We start from the raw sequence: 27,523 nt of genomic DNA on the forward strand, positions 1-27,523 counted from the left end.
AGTTAAGGCCTAGCCAGATTTAGAACCCCCTCCTCTAACGTACTCTCCTTGCAGACAGTTAGCTCTTACTGATGAGATTCTGTTGATGGTAGCCTCTTCAAGAAAGGAAATGCTTCAGGAAATAAGGAAAAGCATTAATAGCTCAACCTTGCATTAATAATGAAGGCTGTATAAAATAGGTAATTTTTAGTATTTATGTGCTAATTATATATTTATGGATTGCCTTTTAGAAATAAAATTTCTATAGTAATCTCAATAGAAAGTAAATAAAATCAGAAAATGGGACTTAGACAATTCAATTTGTTCTAATAGGAGCATGTTTTGTTTTTATTTGTTGGGGGGACATTCCATTTAATGGTGAAATAAGTGAAGTTTTAGAATTCTTTGAATCTCTTGTTCTAACTATTATATACATTCAAGACTGATTTTAAATTCTTCCAATTTTAAGTTACATTGCGAGTGATATTTATGGTAAATATAGTCTTAGAAATCAGAGATCAGAAACCTAGGATATAAGATGATATATTTTTAGAAAAGTAATCAAAACATACCTTATCTAACTTAAAATGAATTAGCAGTTACTGTTAAACCCTTAAAATATACCCAAGTGTATTGTCTATATGCCTTATGACAGCTCCCATTATATATATAAATGTATTACAGCCAGAACCAGGCTTCTTATGAAATGGCTTGATAATTCTTGATTTATTGTCGCCCTTTGTGAAGACCGTAAAGGTAATACAAGAAAATAATTGGTGTTACTTTATGTAAAGTAGACTGCTTTAGAATCTCAGTTTGTCTGTTTGCTTATCCTAAAAATTAACTATATTAAAATATTTATTATGACTCTTGCCCTTATTTGTGAACATTAAGAACAGAGTACTTAATGAGCATTCATTAAGAGAAAAATAACCATTTAGAGTTCAGACTAGTAGTATATTTTCAGTTCAGTATTTAGTCTGATAGTGACCGAGGTAATGAGCTTGGGTTAGTAGTAACTCAGATATCCTTAGTTGTCTCTTCATTATCTAGTATAAATTGATTATTCATTAATTCCTCCTCCTATATTTTTTCTTAAAAAAAATCCTTAATATAACATCACGTAATATAAAACAAGCCCCATTAGAATATTTGTTTGAAAACTGTTACTGCTACCTCTTGTAGCCTCACACCAAATACTTCAGAATTTGGCAAACAAAGTTATTACTATGACCATAGTTTTCATGATAGAATTAGGTCTTTTCTTCCTAATATACATAGAATGAAGAACGCTTTTTTTTTTTCATTAAACTGAGACTACGTTCTGTGGCTCTATAGCATTAGACATTTATTTATTCCCAAACTGAGAAAGTTATTAGTGCTAATGATCAGACTGTAACATAATGCTGTATAACATGTTCTTAAAGTCTGACTTAAGGTTTTATTTTTAAGAGTCTATTAGAAATCTTGATCTCTTTCCACTGTAACATTTCCTGGTCCCATGAACCCCAAAGGGATGGCAAAGTCATAGAAAGTAACCTAGATTCACTTATTACCAGGAATGTTATCAAATACAATTGTAAGGGAAGTTAGTTTAATCCAAAGTTAAATGAAAATTAAGCAAAACAATGATGTTTATTTACTAAACCTGAGAAGAAATAATATGGATGATGTTAACTACCTTCATGTTTTCATATTCAGGTATCCTCAGTCTGTTGGAGCATGGAGAAGAGTATACATTTTCTCTACCTTGTGCATATGCCCGGTCAATTTTAACTGTTCCTTGGGTAGAACTGGGTGGTAAAGTCAATGTCAACTGTGCAAAAACTGGATATTCAGCCAGCATCACTTTTCATACTAAGCCATTTTATGGTGGCAAACTACACCGGTAAGAACATTTCAGTGATACCTGGCTCTTACTCTATCAGTTTGATCTTGTATTATAACTCCTTATTCTTTTCCTGCTTTGTTTAGGTAGATGGAGTTGGAGCTTTATTTATGTCTATTTTCTCAAGACATTCTGGGCATCCTGGTCTAGTTTTTTTGTTTGTTTAAGATTGTATTTATTTTAGAGATAGGGAGTGAGAGTGCAGTGATGGGGGAGGAGCAGAGGGAAAGAGATAAGCAGATGCCACACGGAACACAGAGCCCAATGTCGGGCTTGATCCCATGACCCTGAGATCCTGACCTGAGCCAAAACCAAGAGTCGGATGCTTAACTGACGAAGCCACCCAGCCTCCTCCATCCTGATCTGGTTTTTGAAATAGTGACAGATCTATCTACTCTTATAAAATTTTCCTGGTTAAGTAGCTTACAAGATATAGAGTAGAATTCCTAACAAATGAACATTCACTCTCTGGTGCAATTTCTGCCTTTAAAGGGGTTCTGACTAGATCCAGGCCTCAGTGAAGGCAGCTGTTGGTACAAGTTAGCATGAAAATAGATCTAATCATATGAAATAGTTGAAGTAGCGCAGTGATGGAAGCCAGTGTTCTTAGGCACTAATACTGTGAATAGGGGCTTTGTTCTAATCCCATCTAGGAAAAGGCAAGTTCTTATACCCCCTTCTCAGCTTCTCTCAGTCTCTTCAGCACTGTTCCAGATCATCCAAACTACATGAAGACAAGTTGTCTAGTAGAATCTTCAAAAGGATACTGACTCTCTTCCTTAAACCCTTCATGTCTATTCTGACTGTCCCTAAAGTAGGAATAGTTTTCTGTCTATAACCCTTTATTGAAAAATATATCTCTTGTTGATGGTTTTCACAAAGTAAAAATTTGAATATGGAACATTACCAGCATCCTAGAGACCCTCCTCATGCCCTCTTAACAGTTACACACACACACACACACACACACACACACACACACGTGCGCACACGCACACAAGTTAACCATTTATACCCTTCCTTCTTAGGGTAGCCACTACCCTGATTTCTTTTTTTTTTTTTTTTTAATTTTTTTTATTATATTATGTTAGTCTCCATACAGTACATCCCTGGTTTTTGATGTAAAGGTCGGTGATTCATTAGTTGCATATAACACCCAATGCACTATGCAATACATGCCCTCCTTACTACCCATCACCAGCCCATCCCATTCCCCCACCCCCCTCCCCTCTGAAGCCCTCAGTTTGTTTCTCAGAGTCCATAGTCTCTCGTGCTTCATTCCCCCTTCTGATTCCCCCCGTTTCTTTATCCCTTTCTTCTCCTACCGATCTTCCTAGTTCTTATGTTCCATAGATGAGAGAAACCATATGATAATTGCCTTTCTCTGCTTGACTTATTTCACTTAGCATTATCTCCTCCCGTGCCGTCCATGTTGCGGCAAATTTTGAGAAATCATTCTTTCTGATAGTTGAGTAATATTCCATTATATATATGGACCACAACTTCTTAATCCAGTCATCTGTTGAAGGGCATCTTGGTTCCTTCCACGATTTAGCTATTGTGGGCAAAGCTGCTATGAACATTGGGGTGCATATGGCCCTTCTCTTCGCTACGTCTGTATCTTTGGGGTAAATACCCAGTAGTGCAATGGCTGGATCATAGGGTAGCTCTATTTTTAACTTTTTAAGGAACCTCCACACCGTTTTCCAGAGTGGTTGTACCAACTTGCATTCCCACCAACAATGTAGGAGGGATCCCCTTTCTCCACATCCTCTCCAACAATTGTTGTTTCTTGCCTTGTCAATTTTTGCCATTCTAACTGGCGTAAAGTGGTATCTTAGTGTGGTTTTGATTTGAATTTCCCTGAAGGCTAATGATTTGAACATTTTTTCATGTGTCTGTTAGCCATTTGTATGTCTTCATTGGAAAGGTGTCTGTTCATATCTTCTGCCCATTTTATGATTTGTTTATTTGTTTCTCGTGTATTGAGTTTGAGAAGTTCTTTGTAGATCTTGGATACCAGTCTTTTATCTGTAGTATCATTTGCAGATATATTCTCACATTCCGTGGGCTGCCTCTTAGTTTTTTTGACTGTTTCCTTGGCTGTGCAGAAGCTTTTTATCTTGATGAAGTCCCACTTGTTCATTTTATCTTTTGTTTCTCTTGCCTTTGGAGATGTGTCATGAAAAAGGTTGCTGTGCCAATGTCGTAGAGGTTGCTGCCTATGCTCTCCTCTAGGAGAAACACCATTGATTAGCTTTGCCTGTTTTTGAACTATATTATAATAAAATCATATACTGTGTTCTTTCATATTTGACTTTTGCTCAGTATTATGTTTTTGAGAGTCATCCGCGTGTACCATGGTCATTCTCCTTACTGAAGACTGTACTACATTGTATGACTGTGTCGCAATTCACTTGTTCATTCTAATGTTGATGGGCATTTGGGTAGTTTCCAGGTTGGGGCCATTACAAATGGTGCTATTAGAACATTGTTTGATGAATGTATGTATGAATTTCGGTTGGACAGATACCTAGAAGTGGAATTACTGGGTCGTAGGGGATGGAAGTTGAACTTGAGCAGGTGCTGACAGTTTTAAGTGGTTATTACCAAAGTACACACCCTCCAGCCATGTATGAGACTTTCAGTTGCATATAGCTATTTTACTTTTTCATTCTTAGACAACTGGTACTTAACAATTTTAGAAGTAGAAAGAAAGATTGATTGGTTCCCAGACATTGAATGGGCCTTTAAAAATACAGACTTCAAAACACTAAAGCAGAGAATTAAAACACACAGAAAGAACTATCACCCAAATAGAACCACTAGACATTGTCAGAATAGTCACCTCTTACCTTAGAGAAGGCATTGTTAATGGTTAACACTTTGCTTTATGTGCTTCTACTTTCTCCTCTCATTATAGTAATCACAGGATTCAAACATTACAACCAGCAGGGGCTTTAGACATCACTAGACTAACATTTATACTAGGTGCATGTATCCCTTTGCAATATGCCTGATAACTGATTTGTTCAGTCTGTGTTCAAACATTTATTATTTGCACAAAACTCACAGTGAGTGAGGGACAAGCAGCCCATTCAGACTCCTCTTATTTATATAAAGTTAAAGCTGAAATCGATACCCCTGTACCATTCTTGCCTTGGTTAAAGTATTCCCCAGTCCATCTATATTCTTGCGTAGAATGCTCAGGGAAAACAACTACAGTGATAAATCTTCCAAAGCCAGCACTATCTTATTGTCAGTGACACTAAGGTGTGGCCTGTTGTTTATTTTTTTCTCCTAAGTATTATTTTCTGGATAAGGAGACATGGAGTGATTTTAGTTGTCTTTCTGCCAACTGTTTCTGGTCCCTGAAACTTCATTCTGAGAGTATATGTGTATGTGCATATGTGCGTGTTATTTGAAATCCTACAGGACTCCTATTACCTATAAAAACATTTTTCTAAAAAAAAGTTATTTATACACCAGCTTTATTCTCTTGATTGATTTGTCTTATTTCCCCCAACATGGCTATAAGCTTTTTGATAGAACTGTACTGTTTTGGGCCTTCTGTTCCATCTAGACAGTGTACATAGTAAGTGATTTGTAAATTTTTGCATATTTTTCTTTGGAAATATGATTAAGTGTGAGTTTCTCTCTTCTTGGAGATAGAATCTAGTCAACCCTATCAAATTGTACCTATTCCTTTAATATATTACTGGTTAATCTCTTAGACATGAGCTCTTAGATCTGATTTTTTTAGAGCTTCACTCATTTGATATCCCTTTCCTCCTCTAGGAGAGCCCTGTGGAGGTTTGAACACAGCTGTTACAGGCTCTCTTCATTTTTCTCTTCTTGCAGTGTAACATCTTCATTTCTTTGACAGTCATTCTTAATGACATGAAAAACTAGGAAGGTAGTTTTGGTATTAGTATGTTCTGTTCAGTGCCGAATAGTTGATAGTATGTGAAATGAAAATACTAGAGCCACAAGCGAGAGTAAATCAATGGATATTAACAACATGGGTGCCAGCTCTTAGGGCAGTGGAGGTCAGCCTCTCGGGGGACAGTGACGCTTGTAAACACCAACATGTTCAGAAGGTTGTGTTGGAATGTTTCGTTGGAGCTAAACTATGAAAATCCAACTTAAGTCATGGTACCTTTTTTTACTTTCAAATTAAGTATGTTTATCTGTATTCCTGTTTAGTCCTTGCCATTTGAAAATATCTCTTAACTCTGATATAAGAATACAGTATACTATTTTGCTGACAAATCTGATCTTTATTCTGAAGGCAGTGGGGAGCCAGTTAAAATTTTAAGCATGGAAGTGATATATATTATTTAATTACTTTTATCTTTTATTTTGAAGTCATTTCAAACCTGCAGAAGAGTTGTACAAACTCTCATATAACCTTTGCCTAGTCGTTAGGATTTTGCTTCATTAGCTTTATCAAAATCTCTTTTTCTCTCTATATACACATATGATTATCATTATTATTATTCCTGAAACATTTGAGAGTTAAAGTCCTCATGACCCTTTAAAATACTTTAGTCTGGGGCACCTGAGTGGCTATGTCAGTTAAGCAGCTGACTCTTGATTTAGACCTAGGTCATGATTTCAGGGTCCTGGGGTTGAGCCCTGTGTCTGGCTCCTTGCTCAGGAGGGTCTGCTTGAGAATTTTTTCTTTCTCTCCCTCTGTCCTTTCCCCCACTTGCACGCAGGTGCACTCCCTCCCCCCCCAAATAAATAAATAAATCTTTTTTAAAAAGTAAAATATTTTAGCCTGAATTTCCTAAGGACAAGGAAATTCTCTCATACAATCACAGAATGGTTGTCAAATTCAAGAAATTTAACATTATGTTAAATTAATACTATTATCTAATATACAGTCCATATTAAATTTTGTCAGTATTCCCAGTAATTGGCAATATTTTTTCTCCTACCCAGGATCATGCATTCATATCATTGTTATATCTCTTTAGTCTTCTGGAATATTTCCATTGCCTTTCTCTGTCTCACGACAATGACAGGTTAATTTTATAGAATGCTTCTCAGTTTGGTTTTGTCGTTTTTTTTTTTTTTTTAAGTATTCATTTCTAAAAAGACCTGTGTAGTGGCAGGTGAAGAGTGGATGGGGGGGGCAAGGGGAATGAAGAGAGATTAGAAGAAGAAAGACCGATTAGACATTCAGAGTTGACTTTTCAAGGACTAACAGGCTGTAGAGGAGTCAGAGGGCATCTAGGATAGCTTTGGATGACATTCTAGTTATTTACTGCCAGTAATAAACTTTTCTAAAATGTACGTGTTTGAAGCAGCAATTATCTTTCAGTTTTGTGGACTGACTAGGCTCAGTTGGGTGATTCTCACATGATGTCCTTCATGTTGGTTGAGGCTTTAGCCATCTAAGGGCTTGACCCAACTAGATATCCAAGGTTAGCTCACTTGTGGGAGGAGGCAGTAGACCTGGCTGTGGACCAAGAGGCCAGCTGGGACTGTCATTCAGAGGGCCCACATGTGGCCTTTCTGCATGACTGCAGCAGATTCCTAGATTCCTCTAGATTCCTAGAGGAAGCATCTACCAGTATTCTAAAAGCCTTATTGGTTGATACCTTATTTTCATATTTTGACTTTTGGAAGATCCCTAATAATTTTAAATAGAGATCCTCATTTTTGTTAATGGTCAGTCATCATATGTGCTCTCTTGTTTGTTTCAGTTTCTTACTTAAATTGGCTTCTTTTCCCCCTTCATACCCTTTACCTATTGACAAGGCCACACTCATTTGATTTTTCTGTCACTTGGAATTACTGCCCTTTTCTCTAACATAGTCTCTCACTTTCCTTTGCATCCACATATATGCTTTTTCCATAACTCTTGACGGATACTTTTAGCTGACTCTAAAGTGTCCTCATTTTTTCCATTCTGATCTCTCCCAAGATCAGTGGTTTCATCTAATTTCTCATTTAAAAGATTCCTATTAGAAACAGACTTTTCTATTTTTGATATCTTTTCTTTTTTGATGTTACAAAATGTTATGATGAAGGCTTTCTTCATGCTTTTATTAGTGGCTGTGCCTCCCTCCACAGACAGCCTAGTTTTTACTGCTATCTGCAATCAGAGCAGACACATTATCTGCTGTCTGCATTTGATATAAATATATTATCTTCCACTTGTCTTCCCTTACTCCCTCACTTTCCACAACTCTCTCTGATGCAGCCAAGTGAGCCGACTTACTATTCCTCATGCCCAAGTCTATCTCCTGATCCCATTTTCCACACTCAGGTTAGGATGATGATGATTTTATAAAATCATCCTAAAGCGAGGTCAAGATTATCAATAGAGATAAAAAGATACCTCACTCTATCTATCTAGTGGTATGATACTAAAATGATGTGAACTGTCTGCCAAGTGACACACTTTCCTGCATACTGAAGGTGCAGTATAGAAAGACTACTTCTGCCTTCAAGAAGCTTTCAGTGTCGTATTAGAATCCAGCACCCTATCTCTGGAAACCATTTATAAGGCTTTTAGGAAAAATGTCATATATAACAGTTAAAAACAGTCTGTTATAATAATCATAGCAATGGAAAGGGGATTAGATAATTACTATACCTGAAAAGAAAATTTAATTCTGATTCACGTTAAAGTAAAAAAAGAAACATGATGTTCGACATACTTCTCATTGTCTGATAAAGGAAACCTATCACTTTTTCAAGAGAGACAAACTGTTTCCCTGGTATTAAAATTTAAAGGGATTTGTTGCAGGTATCCTTGTATAGTGGCGTTTAGAAACATAGATAATGTCTTCTTCAGTAGTTCTGCATAAAATGTAATTACCCTTCATGTGACTATTTCATATATATATATCAATAAAACCCAAAGTTAAACTCTTAACCTTCAATCAATAAAAACTTTCTCTTTATTAATTTTTTTAGATTTATTTTTTTATTTTTAAGTAACCTCTACACCTAATGTGGAGCTTGAACTCACAACCCGAGATCAAAGTTGCATGCTCCACCAACTGAGCCAGCTAGGCGCCCCAGTCAATGAAAACTTTATATGTGAAGCCAGGTTAATATAGCCAGTGATTTTCTGGTATTCCAGATAGCTGTAGAGACAGAGTCTAGACCATCTAAAAGGCTAACTTGTCATGTTTTTAGTAGGTGAGAGAATAATGCCTTATCAATTATCAGTCATCCTCACTTTAAAGATGAGTAGGATGATAACTTAAGATTTAGCTCTATACTGAGTATCTTAAGGATCACGTATTCTGTGTTATTGGTTGATACAAGATCTAGATATACATGCCCTTTTTCTTTTTTTAAGTAGGCTCCACGCCCAGTGTGGAGCCCATCGCGGGGCTTGAACTCTCAACCCTGAGATCAAGACCTGAGCCAAGATCAAGAGTCAGATGCTTAACTGATGGAAACACTCAGGCGCCCCTAGATCTACATGCTTTATATGTTTAGATATTCATTGATTTGCTGGCTATAACTGCTTTCATGCTACAGTGACAGAGTTAAGTAGTTGTGACAGACAGTCTGGCCTGCAAATCCTCGTATTTACTTCCCAGTCCTTTACAGAAGTTTGCCAACCCTGCATTAGGCTGTTACGAAGAATTATTATAAGCAGAATGAGGTGAGGCCCTTCTTCCTCCTCGTGTTGCTTCTGCATGTTCCTCGTGGCGCACCTCTGGTATGTGTGATTCTTGTTCCCTGCCCCAGCTCTCCTCGTGCTGCTCTTGCTCTGTGGCTGCACTAAGCAGCAAAGACCCCACATAAGCAGCGTGTATGAACAGGGACCCGGGTGTGCTCTTTCCAGTGGAAAGGCACGTGAGGGAGAGGATAACTTGAGAGATTGTACTGTGGCAGTAAAGGATCAAGTGAGGAACATTTTCTGGTCCCTTAATTCTCAGAATTTGGATTGGGTATGTGTGGATGGAGAGGGGAAGGGGTAAGTATTCAGTGTCATCTCCTCATACCCTGTTGGGTTAGAAGCAAATTTTCAAAGAAGGGAACAAGGTTGGCAGGTGGGGTCAGAGAGCAAACATGGACGTCACAAGAAACATTCAGTCGGGCAAGAAACCCTTCACAGTGGAATTACTGAAGTTCATAGGCTTTGAAGTATAACTGAGTTCCCACCTGTATTGTAATCAAGCAGACTTGTAGCCCTGTGTTCTTTGTGTCCTGTTAGCTATCATTACATATAACTTTTGATTTTGAATTTTGGTTTGTTCTTGGATTCCAAACCCCTCTTAGCTTGATCTCCAAAATCTGGTTCATGTATCATTTGCTTATTGGCCCCTATATCTCTGCCTTGAGTTCTGAGCTTGCAGACTTTAATTAGCTTCTGATTGAAAACAGTGGATTGTACTGTGTCCTTCTGGTTCCTAGGCCCTTGGCCTACACCTACGGATACTCCTTAGGCTTCCCGTAGCCTGAACCTTTGGGCTTTGGTCCTGTGGATTGCCTTTTGAATGCAGATAAATCACAATCCCTGGTGCACTGATTAGACCCTAACATTTGCCCACTATAAGTTCTGAACCACTATCTTATCTGATCCTGTTGTTACTTGTGTCCTATGGTGAACACAAAATGCTTCATTAAAAATAATTGACCTGTTTATTCTGATCTTCATTTGAGCTGTATCCTGTTGTCTTTTGATAAACTAGCCAGGTAACTTACTCTTCATTAAACTTTCAACAACAGTAGTGTTGGAGTTCTCTTGGAGTTCTGTGTTAATGATGATAATTTTTATATACCGGTACTCTTTTTTTTTTTTTTAATTTTTCTGTTTTGGGAAGAGAATATTAAAATTTTTAATTTTTTTTTCAATTTTTTCTACCTCTTACTGGTTTATCTGGTTTCTATATTTAATTTAAAATTAGGCTTATGTGATTTTATATAGAATCGATATATCCAGAATTCAGATATAGGGACTCCAGACTTTTAAGTAAATAGGACTAGTTTTTTTAAAAAGTTAAATTGTAATGTTGAAACATTTTAAAACTGCAATAAAAAAGAAATGTTAATATTTTTCATATTTCTGTTTAGTTTTAGTATTATAGTTTTGTCTATAACAGGCATTTAAAGATCACACTTTGTGATCATTTATGGTAACTTAGTTTCTGGTTTGATTCCCAGTAATCTTTCTAAAAGATTAAAGTGACATTATTTGAAAAAACTATCTAGTTAGCTGTCATGGGATTTACAGAGTCTGACATTGGCACTGACAAACTGAAGTGAGCTATGTAACCAATTTAAACAGAATTCAGAAAGCATGTTTTTGGGTTTCAGAATACTAAGAAGCAAGCCCAGTTTCACTTATTAGAGCATATTTTTATTTCTTCCTGCGTCTAGGGTTACAGGTGAAGTGAAGCACAACATCACCAATACTGTGGTCTGCAGAGTGCAAGGCGAATGGAATAGTGTTCTTGAGTTCAGTTACAGCAATGGAGAGACAAAGTATGTGGACTTGACTAAATTGGCAGTAACAAAGAAAAGAGTAAGACCTCTGGAGAAGCAAGATCCATTTGAATCCAGGTATTTTATCCTCACATCCATCCAGGAAAGAGTCCAAAGCTCTGGATCTTAATCTAAGCCTTTTAACTAGGTTGCAACCTTAGGCAAGTCACTTCACCAGTTAGCAGTCAAAGGATTACTCTCCTTATCATAGAGCTCTTACAAATTATTAACAAAAAACAGATGCCCTAACAGGAAAATGGGCAAAGAACATAAAGAGGCAGTTCAAAAATAGAAGAAAAAAAAAATGCCCACTAAGAATGAAAAATTACTCAGTGTAATTATAATTCAAAGGAATATAAATTAAACAGTAGTTTTTTAAACAATAACGTCTCTTGAGAAAAAGTGAGCAAATAGGCATTTTCAAACTGCTGGTTAAAATATAAATTAGTACAACCTCCCTAGTGGGTATTTTGGCAATATATGAAGTTTCTTAGATGTGTTCAGAGTGGTTGCTTCTAGAGAGGAGTACTGGGATCTAGGATAGGAAAGAGACTTACCTTTCACGGACGCCCCCTCCCCTTTTTAAGATTTTGGTTTTTTATTTGAGAGAGAACAAGCCGGGAGGAGGGGCAGAGAGAGAGGGAGAAGCAGCCTCTCCGCTGAGCAGGGAACCTGAGGTGGGAGTGGGACTTGATTCCAGGACTCTGGGATCATGACCTGAGCTGAAGGCAGACGCTTAACCAACTGAGCCATCCAGGTGCCCCACAGAATCCCCTTTGAACTGTTTAAATTTTATATCTTGTGGAAGTATTGCTGTATCGATTTAAAAAGAAAAAAGGGAAATAAAAGGAAGCATGTAACATCTTAAGATCATGTAAATAGAGCTAAACCATTTACAATTATATGTGTAAAGGGATCAAATACCCATTAACCAGACTCCGATTGCATCAAGAAACAAAACAGGAATCACTGGGGAAAAGTGTTCTTCTTGGGATTTATCCTAAAGGAGAGGTTCTTTTTATTTTATTTTAATTCCAGGATAGTTAACATAGAATGTGAAATTAGTTTTAGGTGTACAGTACAGTGATTCAAAAGGAGAGTTCCTTTTTTTTTTTTAAGATTGTATTTATTCTTTTGACAGAGCACAAGCTGGGGGGGAAGGGCAGAGGGAGAGGGAGAAGCAGGCTCCCCGCTAAGCAGGGAGCCCGATGCAGGGCTCAACCCCAGGACCCTAGGATCATGACCTGAGCCGAAGGCAGTCTCTTAACAGGCTGAGCACCCCCCGCCATGTCCCCAGAAGGAGAGGTTCTTAAAGTTTAGTCTGTGGACCCCCAGCTGTCCTTGAGATTTTCAGGAGGTTTGCAAGTTCAATTTTATTTTCATAATAATGCTAAGATGTTATTTGGTCTTTCACTCTGTTGGCACTGCTTCTCTTAGCACTAACCAAGGCAGTGGCACACACTGTACACGTAGTCACTGTATTCTTCACTGCCCATGTACTGGCATTTTTTAAGATGCCAGGTTTTTGTTTTGTTTTTGTTTTTTAATGTCCTTTAAAAAGCAGTACAGGGGCACCTGGGTGGCACAGTTGAGCCTCTGACTCTTGGTTTCTGTTCACATCATGATCTCAGGATCATGAGACTGAGCCCGGCTTTGGGCTCTGCACTTGGCATGGAGTCTGGTTGAAATTCTCTCTCCCTCTCCCTCTGCCCCACCCAGTCATGCTCATGCATGCTGTCTCTCTCTCTCTGAATAAAAATAAATCTCTAAAAAAAAAAAAACAAAAAAAAAAAACCAGTACAGATTGCTAGTTTTATTTTGAGTATCCATTGAATACCCATCTTTTTAATATTCTGTATGACAAATTGGTAGTACACATAAAGCACTGGTGGTGGATATACTGAGAAGTATGATGGTTATCTGGAGGAAAAGCACTTGGGCAGTTGTTTGAGTTTCAAGCTGAACTAATTGCTCTTCTCATGGAACACTATTTTTTTTTCTTTTTTATATTACAATAGTCACCATACAGTACATCCCTAGTTTTTGATGTAAAGTCCCATGATTCGTTACTTGCGTATAACACCCAGTGCACCATGCAATACGTGCCCTCCTTACTACCCATCACCAGCCTATTCCAATCTCCCACCCCCTTCCCCTCTGAAGCCCTCAGTTTGTTTCCCAGAGTCCATAGTCTCTCATAGTTCATTCCCCCTTCTGTTTACCCCCCCTTTCTTCTTCCCTTTCTGCTTAAAAGAATGGCAAACCATGACTGTTCTAATTTCAATATTGGGCAGACATTTTTCTTATAAGTGAATGACACAAACATGGCACTTCAAGGAAAACAAATGACACTATTTTTTGCTAATAATAAAATTTAAATGGAAACAACATACGGATTAAAGACCTAAATGTGAAACCTGAAACCATAAAAATCCTAGACGAAAGAGAGCACAGGCAGTAATTTCTCTGACATCAGCTATAGCAACATTTTTCTAGATATGTCTCCTGAGGTAAGGGAAATAAAAGCAAAAATATCCTATTGGGATTACATCAAAATAAAAAAAGTTTCTGCACAACAAAACTAAAAGGCACGCTATAGAATGAGAAGATATTTGCAACTGACATTTCCGATAAAGGGTTAGTTTTCAAAATATATAAAGAACTGATACAACAACAAGTGTTGGTGAGGATGTGGAGAAAAAGACAACCTCTTGCGTTGTTGGTGGGAATGCAACAGCCACTACGGAAAACAGTATGGAGGTTCCTCAAATTTTTAAAGAACTACCCTGTGATCCAGTAATTGTACTACTTGCCTATTTACCCTAAAATACAAAACACTAATTCAAAGGGGTACCTGCCCCCGTATGTTTATAACAGCATTATTTATAAACTATGGAAGCAGCCCAAGTGTCCATCAATAGATGAATGGATAAAGAAGATGTGGTACGTGTACACACACACACACACACACACACACACACACACACACAGGAATATTATTCAGCCATAAAAAAGAATGAAATGTTGCCATTTGCAATGACATGGATGGACCTGGAGAGTATAGTGCTAAGCTTAAATAAGTCAGAGAAAGACAAATACCATATGATCTCATTTATATGTGGAATTTAAGAAACAAATGAGCAGAGAGAAAAAGGCAAACCATGAATAGACTCTTAACTATAGAAAACATACTGATGGTAACCAGAGGGGAGGTGGGTGAGGGTTGGGGGAAATAGAGGATGGGGATTAAAGAGTAAACTTACCATGATGAAAAGGTAAATAAAGTGAAAAAAAAAATTTTAAATAAAAAGGAGAAGGGGGAGAAAGTGGAAAGTAAATAAATACATAGATGAAAACAACTTAAGTGTCTGTCAGTGGATGAATGGATTAGAAGCTATAGTATATAGGGGTGCCTGGCTGGCTGAGTTGGAAGAGCATGTGACTCTCGATCTCAGGGTTGTAAGTTTGAGCCCCCTGTGAGGGGTAGAGATTACTTAAATAAAATGTTTTAAACTTAAAAAAAAAAAAGTTGTAGTATATACACAATGGAATTTTATTCAACCATGAAAAAAGGAAATCCTGCTATTTGTGACAACATGGATGGACCTTAAGGGTATTATGCTAAATGAAATAAGTCAGAGAAAGACAAATACTGTATGGTCTTACTTATATGTACAATCTAGGCAAAATAAAAGCCTCATGGAAAATAGATCAGATTTGAGGTTACCAGAGGTCGGGGGTGGGGGGTGGAAGAATTGGACAAGGGTGATCAAAAGGTACAAAGGTCAAGTTCTAAGATAAACTAGCACTAGGCATGTAATGTGCAATATGAAGACTAGAGTTAACATTGCTGTGTGTGTATTTGAAAGTTATTGAAAGAGCAGATCCTAGGAACTCTAATCACAAGGAGAAAAAAACTTTTTTCTTTTGTATTTATATGTAATGATGGATGTGAACTAAACTCCCTGTGGTAGCACATGTAAGTCAAGTTATTGTGCCATATATCCTAAACTGACGTACCAGTGCTGTATGTCAGTTGTATCTCAGTTAAACTGGAAAAACTATTTAAGCTTCAAGGCAAAAATCAGAATTTTGGAAAACTTGTACCTGCCACCTGAGTGTGAAAGCTTCCCAGGTAAAGGGTTTTCTGATGAAATTTGTGGTGATAGTAATGAATGTGATTTTTTCATATTACCTAATAAAATGTCAACATCTGAAAGATCATTTTTCAAGTGAACAATGCATGACACTGCAAATCATTCAGGATCCATTCAAAAATCCAGTCAAGATGAATGGATAAAGAAGATGTGATATATATAATGGAATATTACTCAGCCTTCAAAAAATGGAAATCTTGCCATGTGCAATGATGTGGGGGGAGCTAGAGTGTATTATGCTAAGTGAAATAAGTCAATCAGAGAAAGACAGATGCCATATGATCTCACTCATATGTGGAATTTAAGGAAAAAAACAGATGAACATGTGGGAAAGGAGAAAGGAAAAAGGAGAGAGGGAAACATCCCATAAGAAGACTCTTAATAATAGAGAACAAACTGAGGGTTGATAGAAGGAGGTTGGCTACCCAGGGCTCCGAGATCATGACCTAAACAGAAACCAAGAGTCGGCCACTTAACCCACTGAGCCACCCAGGTGCCTTTAGATTTTCTTTATATAATTTAACTAAAACAATGTATCAGAACAGAGCGAATGTAGAAACAGTTATAAGAATCCAGCTATTATTGGGTGCCTGGGTGGCTCAGTCAGTTGAGTGTCTGCCTTCTGCTCGGATCCTGATCTCGGGGTCCTGGGATTGTGTCCGGCATCAGGCTCCTTGCTTAGCACGGAGCCTCCTTCTCCCTCTTCCTCTTCCCCTCCCTGCTGCTCGTACTCTCTCTCACGCTTGCTTGCTCTCTCAAATAAATAAATAAAATCTTTTTTTAAAAAAAGAAAAAATCCAGCTATTATTAAAGCAGACAAATGTTTAAGAGATACTGTTGGATTCTCTTTGCTAAAATTTTATTAAGGATTTTTTATATCTACATTCTTGGGAGATATTGGTCTGTTGTTTTCTTTGAGGAAGTTTTTAACTACAATTCAGTACCTTTTTAGGGATATTGAGGTTGTCTTCTTGAGTGAAGGTTGGTAGTTTGTGTCTTTTAAGGCACTGATTCATTTCATCTAGTTTGTCAAATTTATTGGCATATAGTTTATAATATCCCCTTAGTTTTTTTTTAATGTGTGTGTGTAAGCTCTGTAGTGATGTCCCCACTTTCATTCTTTATGTTGGTAATGTTTTCTTTGACTGATCAATGGGATTAAAGGTTTTTATTAAGGATTATTTATTAAAGGATTATTAATTTTACTCAAAGAACCAGTTTTAATTTCATTGATTTTTGTCTGCATTTCTATTTTGTTATTCATTGCTTTCTGCTCTTTTTTATTTCTTCTTTTATGCTTACTTGTTACATCATTTACTCTTCCTTTTTCTAGTTTCTTAACAGGGAAGCTCCGGTCAGGGATCAGCGAACCTTTCTATAAAAGGCGGAGAGTAAATATTTTAGGCCTATTGGGCCAGATAGTCTCTATCACAACCACTCAGCTCTGCCACTGAAGCATGAAAGTAGCCACAGACAGTGAAAGGATAGGTAGATACCATTATGTTACAATAAAAATTTATTTACAAAAGTGGAGAGCCAACCATGGTTTGACCCCTGATGAGGTCGTCAGTTTTTCTTCTTTTAGGAAATTAAATATTTATAAATATTTAATATATTCTCTCTAGGTCTGCTTTATATCTCACAACTTTTGGACTTTTGATATGTGCTTTCTGATTTTCCTTGGTGTTTTTTTTTTTTTTCTTTTTTGGACTCATGAAGTTATTTAGTAATGTATTGTTTAATTTCCAAATATTTGGAAATTTTCCAGCTATCTTTCCATTATTGATTTTTTTTAAAGATTTTATTTATTTGACAGAGACACAGCGAGAGAGGGAACACGAGGGGGAGTGGGAGAGGTAGAAGTAGGCTTCCTGCTGAGTAGGGAGCCTGATGTGGGGCTTCATCCCAGGGCCGTGGGATCATGACCTGAGCCAAAGGCAGACGCTTAACGACTGAGCCACCCAGGCGCCCCTCCATTGTTGATTTTTAATTTAACTTAGTTTTAGCCGAAGGATATACTTGGTGTGGTTTCAATCCTTCAGATTTATTGAGATTTGTTTTATGACCCCGAATATATTCTGTCTTGGTAAATGTTTCATTGCACTTGACAAGAATGTGTATTCTGTTGATGTTAGGTGACAGTATTCTGTAAATATCGATTACCTCAAGTGGGTTGTTAGTATCTTTCTAGTACTTTGTGTTACTAATTTTCTGTGTACTTGTTCCCTCAGTTGAGATCAGTAATTGAGATCAGTTTTTGAAATTACCAATTATAACTGAATTTTCTCTTTGTAGTTCTGTAAGTTTTCATGTTATTTGAAGCTCTGTATTAGGCACATGCACATTTGGGATTGTATGTCCTCTTATGCACTGAGCCCTGATCATTATGAAATCTTTATCATTGGTGATAGTTCTTGCTTTGAATTCTACTTTAATACTATAATACTAAAATTGCCACTTAAAAACTTTATCAAGATGGGACGCCTGGATGGCTCAGTCAGTTAGGCATCTGCCTTCGGCTCAGGTCATGATCCCAGGGTGCTAGAATCAAGTCTCACATCAGGGTCCTTGCAGGGTCCCCCCTGCTCTTGCACTCTCTCTCTCTCAGACAAATAAATCTTAAAATAAATACTTTATCAAGATGTATTTTACATATTATAAAATTCACCTGTTTCCAGTGTGTAATTCAGTGATTTTTAGCAACTTCCCTGAGCAGTGCAGTCATCACCATAAATCAGTTTCACAATTTTTATCCTCCTGTAAGACCCTCATTTCCATTTACAGCTGAGGTCCATTTCATTCTTATCCCCAGTCTCAGGGACCCTCGTTTCCATCTATAAATTGGCCTTTTCTGAACACTTGAGATAAATGGAAACATGTAGTACGTGGTATCTTACGTCTGGCTTCTTCCACTTAGCATGATGTTTTGAGGTTCATTTATGATACAACATCATTTTTTATATTGCTGAATAGTATTCCCTTGTGGAACCACGTTTTGTCTATCCATTCACGAGTTGATAGACGTTGCCGGTTTTGGACTATGATGATTAATACCACTATGAACACTCCCATGCAAATCTTTGGGTGGATAGGTTTTCATTTCTCTGGGTAAATACCTGAAACTGGAATTGCTGGGTTGTCTGGAAGTTTTACATTTAACTTTTCAGGAAACTGCCAAACTATTTTCCAGAATGGCTAACCATTTTACATTCCTGCCAGCAATGTATAAGTGTTCTAGTTCTCCACATCCTGTCAACACTTGTTATTGCCTGCCTTATACCCATTACACCCCTTCTAGTTGGTATGAAATAGTCTTATTATGGTTTTCATTCACATATTCCAAATGACTAATGATGTTGAACATATTTTCATGTGCTAATTAATTACCCATTTGTTTATCATCTTTGGTAAAATGTGTGATTGTCTTCCTGGGTTGCAGGAGTTCTTCATGAATTCTGAATGCAAATTTTTTATTGGAATGTTTTACAAGTATTTTCTCCTTGTCTGTTGCTCATTTTTAAATTTTCGTAGTGGGTTTTTTTCAGTATAAGATTTTTATTTTTTCAAGATGAGATTATCAGTGTTTTCTTTTATGGATTATGGTTTTGGTATTGTATCTAAGAAATCTTTGCCTAACCCAGACTCAAAGATTTTCTCCTATGTGTTCTTGTAGAAGTTTTCTTATGAGGTAAGGGTCTGAGGTCCTCTTTTTGCTTGTAGATACCCATTTGTCCCAGCAGCGTTTGTTGAACAGACTGTTCTTTTTCCCAACCAGTTGTCTGGGCAGTTTTCTTTTGCTTGGAGTTAGTTGAGCTTTTGTCCCTCTGCTGTGCCTATAAACTCTAGGCAGTGAGTTGGAGCACCCATAGGACTCCCCTCATTTATTTCCCTGCTCTCAGGAATCACTGCTCTGTGCTGCCTTTGCTCAGTATCTGCAGTCTCCATTGTTTCAATACATGCCTAGCTGATTAAAGGCAGGAGGGTAAGTCTGGTCCCCATCACCTCATCATATCCAGAAGTAGAAGTTGTCTCTTTACCTTTTAGCTTTTAAAAAATGTATTTATCTTTTTGCTTATTATTTCCTGAGTTTCTTAAAAATAATCTTACTATTACTTGGTAAAATACAAATTATTTTTAATTTGAAAAGAAAAAGTAGAATCAGCAGCATCTTGGACATTAGTATCAGCACCATAATATTCTGTGTTCTTGTAACTCACAAACATGAAATTACATATCTGATTCAGGAAACATAATTTTTAAAAATTACTGTTAATTTTAAGGGCATCAGCTCTATTTAATTATACTTTTTTAAAGAACACTCGTAAGATGTGTGGTTTTTCTAATTATAGGCGATTGTGGAAAAATGTGACAGACTCTCTGAGGGAATCTGAAATTGATAAAGCCACAGAGCACAAACGTACCCTGGAAGAGCGCCAGAGGACTGAAGAAAGGCATCGAACTGAAACAGGCACACCCTGGAAAACCAAATATTTTATTAAAGAGGTTTGTCCTACATGTCTTCAGACTAAAACTCATTATCTGCTTAGTGAGAACTTTAGCTTCCTAGGCTTTCTTGAATTGTCATTACTTATACATCTTTATTTCTGAAACTAGTCCAGCTTAACTATGAGCTTTTTCGTGAGCTTTTCACAGTTTGCCAAAGTTAAGATAGTTTACCAGCAATTCAGATGAAGTAGATTTTGGGATTAAATTGGCCACAAATAAAAATGCTAACGTAATCTCCAATCACAGTATAGATTATACAGTTTATAATTTATTGCCTTTTGAACGACACTGAAACTCTGTTCACCTCCAGAGACCACTTTATTTATTTATTTATTTATTTATTTATTAAAGATTCTGTTTATTTATTCGACAGAGAGACAGCCAGCGAGAGAGGGAACACAAGCAGGAGGAGTGGGAGAGGAAGAAGCAGGCTCATAGCGGAGGAGCCTGATGTGGGGCTCGGTCCCATAACGCCGGGATCACGCCCTGAGCCGAAGGCAGAGGCTTAACCGCTGTGCCAACCAGGCGCCCCTATTTATTTATTTTTAATATTTTATTTATTTGACAGAGAGCAAGAGAGGGAACACAAGCAAGGGGAGTGTGAGAGGGAGAAGCAGGCTTCCCACTGAGCACAGAGCCCGATGGGGGCTCGATCCCAGGACCCTGGGATCACGCCCTGAGCCGAAGGCAGACGCTTAACGGCTGAGCCCCCCAGGCGCCCCGAGAGACCACATTTTAAAGGGAGACACGAGAAACTTAATTAGCTACACAAAGGTGGTGAAGTGACTAGAATCTTTGCAACGTTTAAGGAAGAAAGAATGAAGTGGGGTGTTTACCCTAGAAAACCGAAAATTAGGGCCTTTGTTGTAAACTTCTTCGGATATGTATTAGCTTTCTCACGTAGAAGTTTTTGTCAGTTTGCATAGCAGTCCCTTAAGGTAGGTCCAACCTACCAGGAATTCTAAGCTTAGCGTAGGAAGGAATTGCACAACAATCAAAACCACCCAATAATAACAAGGGAGTACATTTTATAGTAATGCATCATCTGTCCTGTGTGAGACCATGGCTTATGTGGAAGACTTTGATGCCCTGATTTTGCAGCTGGACTAAAAAAATTTTGGAGTCTTATCTAAATTTAAAGATTCTTGTTTTGTTTTGTTTATTACTTTTTAGTAGAACTCAGAGTAAGGTGAATAGCAGAACAGAGCTGTTATCAAGAAAAGTTTTCTTGTCAGGGGTGCCTGGCTGGCTCAGGTCAGAAGAGCATGCAACCCTTGATTTCAGGGTTGTGAGTTCGAGCCCCCACATTGGGTGGAGAGATTACTGAAAGAGAAAGAAAAAGGGCTCCTAGGTGGTTCAGTCGGTTAAGCATCTGCCTTCAGCTTGGGTCATGATCCCTGGGATCGAGTCCCGCATTGGGTTCTCTGCTGAGCGGGGTACTACTGCTCCCTCTGCCCCTTCCCACCCCCGCTGGCGCTCTTCTCTTCTCTCTCTCTAAAAGTAAATAAATAAAATCTTTTTAAAAAGAGAGAAAAAAAAGAAAGAAACGTTTTCTTGTCGATAGCCAAGTCTAAAGAAGCCCACTGAACTTTAATATTGGTCTGTCAGGAAGGAATTTGCAAAAAGTAATTTGATCTTGATTTTTGCATTGTTATTAACTCTAAAAATCCATAGTTTATTATAGTAGCTTCATTACCTTCATTTTTCTAATCATTGAGTATCTATTAAAAGTACTGGCCATTTTCATGGATAAGAATAATAAAGGGAAAAGTACTTTACATATCTACTCTTTTATATGAAAAAATAAAATTTTGTAGTTATTATTCAGTTATAGTCTGGTAACTTTGGATTTTTTTCATTTCAAAGAAAGCAGATGTACCGGGAGCAGATTCTAGGAGGAGAATTTCTAAGGGAGGACCTCTGTAAATCATTAAAAGTGAACTTTGGGGGTCAAGAGCAGGGGGCTATAATGGCTAAAAGATATAGGGGCACCTGGCTGGCTCAGTCAGTAGAGCATGCAACTCTTGATCTTGGGGTTGTGAGTTCGAGCCCCATGTTGGGTGTAGAGATCCCTTAAAAATAAAATCTTAAAGAAAAAGGTACAATTAATGAAATTTTAAAAGATAGGCACCCTGATGCTTGCTAATAACATGACATGTAAAGTTGCTACTTCTCATTTATTCTTGGTCAGATACTATTAAGAGCCACTACCACTCTAGCATTCTATGATGTGATTAGGTGATATCTTTTTCAAAGAACAGTACTATAAGGAGTTGAGAATTATCAACCAGGTGATTTAATATAAACAACATAATGGTTGCTATTTTTTTTTTTAAGATTTTATTTATTTGAGAGAGAGGGAGAGAGAGAGAGCATGGTGGAGAGAGGAAGAAGCAGATTCCCCGCTGGGCAAGAAACCCGACATGGGGCTTGATCCCAGTACCCCAAGATCACGACCTGAGCCGAAGGCAGATGCTTAACTCACTGAGCCACCCAGGCGCCCCTAATGGTTGCTATTGTTAAAGGAAAATTATTTTGATACTTACTAAAAACGTCAAGGAACTCTTCATTCAGAACTATTGTAATAGAGAAGAGGATGAAGGTAGGGAGAGAGGAACTTGATTAGATATCAAGGGTGGGAGAAGAGGAGTTTTGAAATCAAGAATTTGGGGTCGGGGGATTCTTGGTAAACTGGCTTATCAGAGTTAATTGCTAAAATTGAGCTCAGTAGGCCATGGATGAGGCCTAGTCAAGAAGAGTGCTCAAAGAGTGCTTTAGTCCCACTAAAATGCAGTCAAGGAGCGAATGAAGCCTTGTCACTAGGAGCCAAGTAATTGCCCGCCTAAAGTCATTTTAGGAACAAGATAGAATATATATATTTAAGAATATTTTTAAAATATTCTTTAATATAAATAGATTGGAGGAACTATGCATTAAGGACGGGTTCCGATCTTACTTCGTCTAGTCCTGTGAACACTGAACTCCAATCTGTGTCAAGTCCTTCACCCCCGTATATGGCTTCATGCATTTCTTTTCCTCACTTGCTCTTCCCCTGGTTCTAGTTCATTCTCTGACTCTAACCTTATCTCCTTGCAGTATCCTTCTGTTCACAAGCGCCAGGGAAAACTAAGGAGAGTAGAGTCAGGAAAGAACTAGAAAACAGTACTCAGATACTAGAGATGCCAGTTGAGGTGGAGAGAACAGCTAGTACCTTGATGACCATTTCCTTGTGTTCCAGCTGCTTGCTGCCCATCATTCTGTGGGTGAGGCTCAGTCTGCATTGTCTTGGCAAACTTGGCAGAACTGCTACAAATGATCCTCGGGCATCAACTAGGTACCCCGGACCAGAACTTCTCCCCTAATCCTAGCTAAACCGCTGGTATGACTTAATGTCTTCAGCACAGAGATTTTTTTTTTCTGTCACAAAAACTCTTGTTTTTAAATGTGAGAGTAGACTTCCACATCAGTGAAGGTGTTGCCTCTAGTTTGGGTTAGCGATTGTGAAAATATTAGAGGAATTGTTTTTTAAATTACTTTTTTACTTGTTTCAGGGAGACGGCTGGGTTTATCATAAACCCCTTTGGAAAATAATCCCAACAGCACAACCAGCAGAGTGACACACACTAAGACTCGACCGAATGAACTTCTTCTCTGTTGACCCTAAACCCTCCCAGAACGGAGTCATTGCACTGAGTGCATGCTGATTGCACAGGCTGCATCTCGCTAAACACGAATGTAGCTCTCAAGGCACCGTAGAACTGCCCCAGGACCACAGTGTTGAGGCACGATGGGCCTCTCACCAACCTGTTCATGTGACACGGGCAATATCATCTGAAAACCTGTCACGGGAATTATTAGGTGGTTAATCTTTTATCCAGTCCCTGCTAAGTTTGGATCCCCTCTTTTTGCATGGGGCAGCAGCTACACACAACAGTGAGAACTCGGTGATTTCTCTTTAGTGAAAAGTGAAGTCTCTTTCAGAGTTTGTGCTTTGCTTTCTATCTGTAACTGAAGCGTTCACTACTCTTACAAACAAAGAGGAGGAGGACGATGACCCAGAAGTGGATTCAGCCATTGTGCCTGAAATCAGTGTTAAAAAGTCAACCAGGTTGTAGTAACAAGGCGTTCTGTTCCTTCCAAGAGACTGTGTGCCTGTGTCTGAGGAGCTTATCCATTATCCAGCTCTGTTGGAACTCTCTTTTAAAAAGTATATTTATAAATTGATTAGAATTATAACCATGGAGAATTTTTTCTTCTGAGCATTTTAATATACTTGAAAGCAACATTGACTTGAAAAATTTCAGAACATTTTTCAGTACCTAGTTTTATTAAATACTACACTTGAGAGACAATTTTTTTAAATGTGTTCATGTCAATATGATGAGATTTTGGCCTTTCTCAAGAACTGAGTCATTCAAGAACATAGCAAACATTAAAGAATAAAACTGTTACTTTTTTTCCTTACCTTTTTTCACTGTAGGTTAATATCCAGTATTACGTGCTATCCCTCTGGATAAGTATGCTTCATCTTACCTCTGTTCACTCAGATTTAAAACAGCTATTCATATTTGTCAGTAATTCAGAAGTTACATATGTGGCTGAGTGCATGTATGGTATGGTTCTCTTTTCTTTTCAAGGAAACTCAAATGCTGAAGAAAGAATATGAAATAAAAGGTTATCAGGAAGTTGTATTCAGGTACAAATCTTTTTTTAAATAAGTATTTTATTGAGGTTGAAGAATTGCTGGCAATTAAAAGGATAGTGCTAATTATGGCTTTCATCATTCATTCAAGTATTTATTGAGCACCTACGTACGGTGCTCCACACTTGTTACTGCAAGCTACCTTAATTTTCCAAGAGTGGTGCCTTACTCTGTTTCTTCTGATGTGGTCTTCCAATCAGTGTGTGTAACATACCTGTTATTCATCAGCCATGTCGGTGGCTGTATCTCTTGCATCATCACAAGAAGTTTAAGCTTTGTGCTCTGATAAATTGTGTTTTATTGAAGGGGTTATAGGATGAAAACAGCAAAACAATAATTTTTTCAACAAATTGTAAATTATAAGAAAATAACTGGTTTATGTACAACCATTTTAATGATTCCCTTGTTCATTTTTGCTGTGAAATGCACTGAAAAATCTCAAAATGAGTTAATAGTTCATGTGTTGGGAAGATTGAAAAATAATAAAACTAGAGAACAGTAATGCCTTTGTCTGTTTCATGAATGGAGAGAAGTAGAAGGTTTATTTTTAGTAGAGTTAGCACCTGTTCATTTGAGAGGGATGTTGATTTTTCTCTTGACATTCTTATTTTCAGGAACCTCTTAGGGAGAAAAGGAAGTAGATTCAGTAAGAGTTTTTAAAGACTAAAATGTTTAATTTAAATATACTGGAAATAGAGCAAGAGTATAAAATTAGAGATTTTTGTTTTGTTCTTTTAACCATTTGAATACCTATTTATTTCATTGAATTGTTGAATCATTTTAAGAATTACTGAAATATGATTTTAAAAGTTCTTCAGGAAAACAATACATTTATGTGTAATTGAAATCTCCTCATGATACTAGATTGCTTCTTTGACAAGAGTGAACTAATACTACTTTTGGGTAATTACCTTGTCTCTGTCTGGCTTCCCACCGCAGCTTATCTATTAGAGAGAGCTAGAGGCCTATTCTGTTTCATTCTTTTATTCACACCTTGTTGATAATTGGCCAGAGAAATGAGTCTGTGTAGCAGTTGCTACTTATTTGTATCTTTTTCTTTTAGGTCAAACTTTTAAAGATGCACTTTTCTTCTGGCTATTGGGAATTATGTGTTAAGAAGTCCAAGACCAGGGGCACCTGGGTGGCTCAGTCGTTAAGCGTCTGCCTTCGGCTCAGGTCATGATCCCAGCATTCTGGGATCGAGCCCTGAATCAGGCTCCCTGCTCGGCGGGAATCCTACTTCTCCCTCTCCCACTCCCGCTGCTTGTGTTCCCTCTCTCTCTGTCAAATAAATAAATTAAAATCTTTAAAAAAAAAAAAAAGTCCAAGACCAAAAGTGACAAAAAGACCATGTTCTGGCCACATATTTGGGCTTTTTTTTTTTTTTTTTTTTTTTGCCATGGTGATACCACCACCCTATACCTTCTGTCAAATATTTATATTAAGCTCCACAATCATATTCTAATTAATTGCATTTTGAATAGACAGTTTTTAAGCCCTGAAAAGTAAGTTTTAGATTGTGTATTGGGTGAGATATGGCATCTATGTATCAATTCACTGTACTCTTCAATTGTGACCAGCATCACCTCTGATGTCTACTTGCATCCAAAAATAAGATGAAAAAAAGTATTGAATTTCTCACTCCATAATCCTAGTACTAATACATTAGTCTCAACTATAAATATCTGATACTTGATGAACCAGCTTCTACAGATTAGTTCTTAAAGGATTTATTAATTAACTAGATAAGGATGAAATTTTGTTTAAAATATTGCCTTAAGATGAAGGCCAACTTCTATTGAGTGTTTTCCCCCCAGAGAAAGACAAGTTGGTGTGATCACTCCAGAATCCATACTTGGGAAGGGTTCCTTAGAGGTACTGCAGTGAGGGGAAGCTGATTTATAATTCACCAGAGATAGTGGGAGAAGGAGAAGATGATTCTACCAGATGAGGATGTAAAATACAAGTTCATATACATGAAAATGAAAATTCTAATAAAATATATTATAGTGGCGTAAGATCCCTCCTTGGTCCAAAAGCCAAGCTGCACAAGAAGTTCTTACGTATTACAAAGTGTTTTCATATGTTTTCACTACTTGAGGTTCACAAAAACACTGTGAAATTACAGTCAGAGATGGCTATGCCAACTTCGCAGATGCCGAAGTTAATGCTCAGAAAGTTTAGTGCTCACTTCAGTTCAGTTAGCTAGACCTTCAACAAACATCTGTTCCTTTGGGGGCCAGATGGTACATTGGATTCCGATGTGACAAATAGTATCCCTACCCTCACAGACTTAGATGAAGGAAGAAACCAAAACCTAAATTCCCAGGAATGGGTTGTTGACATGGACAAGGCTAACTGGTCTTTCCAAACCCCAGAAAGGCACCATAGTACCTAGGTACTTCGGAAGGCAATTGATCAATGAGTTGAAAATGAGTTGTGGAGGGGGGCGGGGAGGTACATCTGGCTGGCTCAGTCAATAGAACATGTGACTCTTGATCTTGGGGGTCATGAGTTCGAGCCCCACATTAGGTGTAGAGCTTACTTTAAAAAATAATAATAATAAATTCTTAAAAAACAAGGGGTTTGGCTCAAAGTCTACATAAGAATTCCCAAACAATGCAACAAGGTGACTAACCCTTGTTCCACCCTATAAGACTAGAGAGATTGAATGAGAGAGGTTTCTAATGCAGGAACACAAGTTGATAATACTGAGAATGAGGAACAAGTTAAAAGTTTATATGCTTATGGATGAGACCTTACAGCCCCTTCCCCTGTCCAATTCCCCAAATATTGGCAGTCAGACTTATTCCTTCAGGCAAGAGATTA

General features: G+C 37.7%; 1 protein-coding gene across 2 annotated transcripts in view; it reads left to right on the top strand.

Annotated features, from left to right (window-relative positions):
* Positions 1-25,196, top strand: part of OSBPL11 (oxysterol binding protein like 11) — an 86,953-nt gene extending 61,757 nt beyond the window's left edge. The window contains exons 10-13 of one of the 2 annotated variants that reach the window (XM_026495356.4): positions 1,681-1,867; positions 11,225-11,407; positions 19,836-19,989; positions 23,544-25,196. In XM_026495356.4, coding sequence (XP_026351141.3) covers positions 1,681-1,867; positions 11,225-11,407; positions 19,836-19,989; positions 23,544-23,609 — 590 coding nt within the window. In that variant the 3' untranslated portion in view covers positions 23,610-25,196. Of the gene's footprint in view, positions 1-1,680; positions 1,868-11,224; positions 11,408-19,835; positions 20,110-23,543 lie in introns of those variants that run through there. The other variant, XM_057306492.1, reaches the window with a different exon arrangement.
* Positions 25,197-27,523: the final 2,327 nt, after the last annotated feature.

The sequence above is a fragment of the Ursus arctos genome, unplaced genomic scaffold (assembly GCF_023065955.2).
Source record: "Ursus arctos isolate Adak ecotype North America unplaced genomic scaffold, UrsArc2.0 scaffold_4, whole genome shotgun sequence".
NCBI classification, from domain to species: Eukaryota; Metazoa; Chordata; class Mammalia; order Carnivora; family Ursidae; genus Ursus; species Ursus arctos.